The 5,057-nt window shown below is 38.5% G+C and overlaps 2 protein-coding genes across 2 annotated transcripts; one reads left to right on the forward strand and one right to left on the reverse strand.

The window, feature by feature from the left end:
• The first annotated feature begins 632 nt into the window (after positions 1 to 632).
• LOC129779331 (cytochrome c oxidase subunit NDUFA4-like) lies at positions 633 to 1,230 on the forward strand. Its single transcript, XM_055786754.1, has 3 exons — positions 633 to 799; positions 857 to 1,003; positions 1,072 to 1,230. The coding sequence occupies exons 1-3, from the start codon at positions 758 to 760 to the stop codon at positions 1,165 to 1,167; spliced, it is 285 nt and encodes a 94-aa protein (XP_055642729.1). The 5' UTR covers positions 633 to 757; the 3' UTR covers positions 1,168 to 1,230.
• Positions 1,220 to 2,627, reverse strand: LOC129779341 (cytochrome c oxidase subunit NDUFA4-like). The gene is made up of 3 exons (XM_055786758.1): positions 2,467 to 2,627; positions 2,188 to 2,334; positions 1,220 to 1,520 (listed from the first exon to the last, which is right to left on the reverse strand). The coding sequence occupies exons 1-3, from the start codon at positions 2,506 to 2,508 to the stop codon at positions 1,458 to 1,460; spliced, it is 252 nt and encodes an 83-aa protein (XP_055642733.1). The 5' UTR covers positions 2,509 to 2,627; the 3' UTR covers positions 1,220 to 1,457.
• Between the last annotated feature and the right edge of the window lie 2,430 nt (positions 2,628 to 5,057).

Below are 5,057 nucleotides of genomic sequence, written 5' to 3' on the forward strand. Positions count from 1 at the left end.
GGCAGCATAGAACCGGATACACGACCAGACAACATGCTCGATGTCGTGGTAGCCATCGCCACAATCACAAAGATTATTTGCTGCAAGCCCAATGCGATAGAGATGCGCGTTTAGGTTGTAGTGATTGGACATAAGCCGAGATATCAAGCGAATGAAATCACGACCTACATTCAATCTTGAACCATGCATTCGTCGAAAAGGTTGATGCTTATTGCATTGTTTGGTGATTCCCTAATGCTACAATAACAAGTTATTAATTATGCAACATACTAAAAGTATTGTATTTATACTCACATACTGGTACAAATAGAAGTCAAAACCAATGGAAATACAATTGAAATTTTATTTGATGCAAGGTTTAGTATTAAAATCAACGTCTAACTAGCATCTTCACATGCGATGATCAACTATTTCTTGTCGAGACATTTGTTCTCGTTTCGAGTTAAGAAACGGTCGAACACAATGTTACGTAATGCCAAACGTTACGAACAAAAATCACTCGTTTCGAAATGCGAAATGCCACTACTGATTCACAATAGCGATTTGAAAAAAGGGAGTTATAACACCGCAATCCAATATTACTGTAACATTTTAACAATTATTATTCATTCCTAGGAGTCGAGTGTTCATTGATCCTATACCTTCGTACAATTTTTTTCGCATACCAAAGCAACCCGTTTTCAAGAAAAAAGGAAAATTTTCAATCATTCAAATTCAGAACTCAATTTTACAAGACATCAAAGCGCAAGCAATCAAAATGCGAGGTTGGGGTTTTCGTGAAATGCCCAAGCATCCATTGGTAGGCACGATACAATATTAAGAGGGAAGAAATTACATTAACACGAACATCTTCCAGTTGTGGCCAGTGTACGCTATATGCATTGCCGATTTGTGCTGGCTTTCCTTCCACATCGTGCGCACCTCGCTGTACAATCCGGATATCGTTTGGGATCACAAAAACAACCCCGAGCCCTGGCAGGATCACAGAGATAAGCGCTATAGGGTAAATCATGAAACTCTGTTCCCCAAGCATTGTACCGATCAACGTTCTGTCCATTTATTTTTTTCTAGCTTTGGGCAGGAAACTACGACTATTCTAAGCGTCCCTGTCTTGCGCCGATAATCAAAGATGGCCAGGTGATTCCAGTTGAGAAACCAAAGGAATGATTTTGAATTTCCGAGATATAAAAAATTTACAGTAACAATAAACACGAATATATTTGTTTTTCACTTTTTTCTAAGCCAGCTTTTATTTGATCAATCTGTTGGTGCTTGTCATTCTCATTGATTTATAGCGAACACGAACTGTTACTTTCGGTCATCAAACTCTAGTTTATTCCACCAAAACCATCACTACTGTGTAAACGGTTGCTACTTTCGGAGTTCGGGATGAATCTCTAACTGTGTTGCTGCATTGAACGTGATTTTCCCGAACTATACTTGCTGGCACACGAGATTTATTCGGTGTATTTGGGGGCTGGGCTCTCGACCTTGGAATAGTCCCTAATCGGAGAGTAGAACTGAAACGAAGAGAAACAATAATTATTGATGTATTCAAATCTTTGACAATTCAAAATAAAAATCAACATTACAACAATATCAGCTTGAATAAACAAAATTTCAACTTCAAGAGCGCGCGCTAAAGCGCACGTAGTCACTTAAAACAACCTTCAGAGAAATCATCTATGTTTGGCGTCCTTGAGCGATGGGAAACATTTCATTCGCATGAGATAGATGACAAGTGTAATGCTGTCTCCTTTTCATTCGCGAATTATGTTCCGATCGTTCGATCCGTTCGATCTTCTCAAGTTTGATCAACAGCTTTCTCTCACTGTGAACGATCATTTGTTTTGTTTTTAATAGATAACATGCTTTCCATAAAGAATTGAAGATTCTCGAAAATGTCTCATTTTGAACTCCACCTTAATTGGAATTATGTCTAATGCTACAAATAATAACGAAGATTTATTTTGTCCACTAAATCAACTAAATCAACTCCACCTTCAGCGCTATTCACTTCAGGGCATGACGAATGTGCCTTTATAAAACTAGTAATCGAAGGACAGTGATAAACAACGTAATCTAAATTTATCGTCCTATTACAAATATAGAACTAGTCAACACAAACCCCGTATCCAGTTAAATCACGTTTATATAATTGCCTCCAATTCTACTTCTATTGCGTACCTTGTGCTGCTTGTTTCTGTACTCCTCCCATGGTTCCGGATTGGACTTGCGATTCCAGGTGACTTCGGGGCTACGAAGGGCAAGACGGAGCGTGTAAAACACGGCTGCTGCGCCTCCCACTCCAATACAGACGTACAGCGGGATTAGCTACGGGAAGGACAGAACCGTGAATCGATTAATGCAATTTAGGAAAAAAAAAAAAGCTCTTCGCATATGACGTAACACAATCGGGAAGAAATCAGATTCATCTTCATGTGCTATTGAAAAAGCACTACTCACTGCCGGATTTTTCTTTAAACTCGCCAAGCTTAATCCTTGCATCTTGTATGGGTTAGCTCAAGGAAAGTTTTCCTGGACTTGGTTCAATTGAAAATCGAAATCACACAGTACGACAATACTTCGCAATGGATGAATCGAGAGTGTGATTGTTCTGCGTTTCAACTGTCATCCGAAATGTCTGAAAAATTTGACAGCGCACGTCATTCGCTTTGGCCCATGCATAAACAGCCATTTAAATGATTCACTGGTTGAAAAGGACGCAGCCAAATCCATCTCGGCGTTAAGGGGGAACCCCTGTCTGGAAGGTCGAAAAATAAGGAATTTTCGTGATTTTTTTCGGATGTTAGGAATAAAGTGAAGTGTTCGGTTATTTTGGTTATTGTTTAAGGTATATTTGAAGATGTATTTTCCATTCTTTGAGTGCACGAATGAAGATTATTACGCTGTTGACAGCTAGATGCGTAGATGCTGTCTGAAAATCGTTACCTTGCTGGACCCTGTCGCATAATCAAAATTTCACTAATAATATTAGTCTTGTAACTTGTAACTTGTAGATTTCTGTTGCATAATGAATCTAGAAGTACAACCCACAAGTCTTAATTACAAGTTGCTTACACTAATATTATTAGTGTTACATATTACATATTACAAATGAATGCTGCATACACAAAATACAACAGCAAAATATTAGTGACTTATACTTTTTTCTACAGTTTCGAGTGGACCCGTAATGTTATCTACAAGTTGGCTTTTTAAAATATTCGATTTTATGTTTGAATTTTTCGAGTATGGAAATGTACCATTTCAACGTTTTAACTGGATCGAGCTGCGAAAAAAGTTATTTTTATAAATAAAACTGCCGAAGAGTGAAACACTAATCTCTTGATTGGCGTTAACGTTCCCTGTTGAACTTTTTCCGTCTCAACGTATGCATTAACCAGCGTCATTTATAAATAATTAGTTGAGATTTCTTAGGCCAAATAACATGAATGTATTCTGAGGGGCAGGCTCTAGAATACGCGTGACCACAGTGCAAGTCGAAGAAAATTTCTTTGACGAAAAATCCCCCAGCCAGAACGGGAATCGAACCCGAACACCCGGCGTGATAATGTGAGACGCTAACCACTCGGCCACGTGTGCAACGGAAATGAATTTCTTTTCATCATGAAGCTGATTTCTTTGCAGCGTTTCGGATGACTCCTGTAAATGTAGTGCAAATTTTAGCGAGTGATTGGTTCTTACATCGAGCTTTCAACTCATGGAAGCGCACTCAAGTCACGCTAACATTTGAGTACCACTCGGCCACGTGTGCAACGGAAATGAATTTCTTTTCATCATGAAGCTGATTTCTTTGCAGCGTTTCGGATGACTCCTGTAAATGTAGTGCAAATTTTAGCGAGTGATTGGTTCTTACATCGAGCTTTCAACTCATGGAAGCGCACTCAAGTCACGCTAACATTTGAGTACAATCTAACATTGGTTCGGTCAAGGAAGCTGATGCAATGATACTGGGCTCGGTCAGGGAATTTACATATCAACAATGAGGAAAACCACAATATCTATCAACAAACTTTCATCACTAGTAAAACAATGACGCATTACTAATTAAAAAAAGACTTATATTATTAGTCCGATGTAAGGTTATTACGCAACCCAAGATATTAGAACTTGTAGCTTCTAGACTTGTAACTTGTAACTTGTAACTAATATTATGAGGCTGATTGTTGTGGTATCGGTTTTGAAGCAACGGGGTGTCGCAGAACAAATTCTGATGAATATTTTGAAACTTTAGCACAATACCTAAAGCGTTACAAAGGGGTTTTTGAAAATTCGAAAAATTGCCAACATGGCTGTCATTTTTGTTAAAAATTAGCAATTTTCATGAAAAATCGCTATTTAGAAGCTCATAAAAGTCGAGGAACGAGGGACGAGGATTTTGTACGGAATCGCACTTAATACGGTACTGTGCAGTGCATCTTTGCGGAATCATACCGAAAAAGACGAATAAAAATGATATTTTCGAGTGTTTTTTCACTCCCTCACATTTATTGAAACAAGCAAATTTTCATTAATTTCGCGATAGCAAAATAATATTTTCATAGCTATCGTAATGTGGTTTGAGAAAATATTCTACAATTAAGTAACATTGCATCGCAAATGCAGCTGCTACCGAGGTCTAATAATAGGACCGTTCTCTGGGCCTTTTTGCCCCTTAAATAGAGGAAATAAGTCACAATACAATTGTCATCTATTAAAAAACAAACAGTTGAAATATGTAATGAGAAATTTGAAATTTGAGAGGATTACACAGCAGTTTACTCCACCCAACGCTCTAACGATAAATCATTTAGAAACTCTATTTCCGGTCGCAAGCCCAATCACAATGTGTGGTGCGATCCGAGCCGAGAGATTTGTGGTCCAGGGTGTCCAACCTATCCCAACCAACACAAATTGAGCGTAGGCAGCAAAATACTAGGCTCGTGCTCAGGGCTCACGCATTGTTTGTTGATTGGAGCCACTGAATGAGGTACATATAGAGGTGGAGCAGTAGGCGAAGTGTATTTGTATTGGCAAGCCAAATATAGTGTCGT

Source organism: Toxorhynchites rutilus, chromosome 1 (genome assembly GCF_029784135.1).
Source record: "Toxorhynchites rutilus septentrionalis strain SRP chromosome 1, ASM2978413v1, whole genome shotgun sequence".
Lineage (NCBI taxonomy): Eukaryota > Metazoa > Arthropoda > Insecta > Diptera > Culicidae > Toxorhynchites > Toxorhynchites rutilus.

What these genes read in the sequence shown, in the direction of transcription:
- LOC129779331 (XM_055786754.1), top strand. Translation starts at nt 758, where the DNA reads ATGCGAGGTTGGGGTTTTCGTGAAATGCCCAAGCATCCATTG. An exon ending in AAATGCCCAAGCATCCATTG is followed by an intron (nt 800 to 856) that starts GTAGGCACGATA and finishes AACATCTTCCAG; the next exon opens with TTGTGGCCAGTGTACGCTAT. An exon ending in ACAGAGATAAGCGCTATAGG is followed by an intron (nt 1,004 to 1,071) that starts GTAAATCATGAA and finishes ATTTTTTTCTAG; the next exon opens with CTTTGGGCAGGAAACTACGA.
- LOC129779341 (XM_055786758.1), bottom strand. Translation starts at nt 2,508, where the DNA reads ATGCAAGGATTAAGCTTGGCGAGTTTAAAGAAAAATCCGGCA. An exon ending in GTTTAAAGAAAAATCCGGCA is followed by an intron (nt 2,335 to 2,466) that starts GTGAGTAGTGCT and finishes TCCTTCCCGTAG; the next exon opens with CTAATCCCGCTGTACGTCTG. An exon ending in ACAGAAACAAGCAGCACAAG is followed by an intron (nt 1,521 to 2,187) that starts GTACGCAATAGA and finishes TCTTCGTTTCAG; the next exon opens with TTCTACTCTCCGATTAGGGA.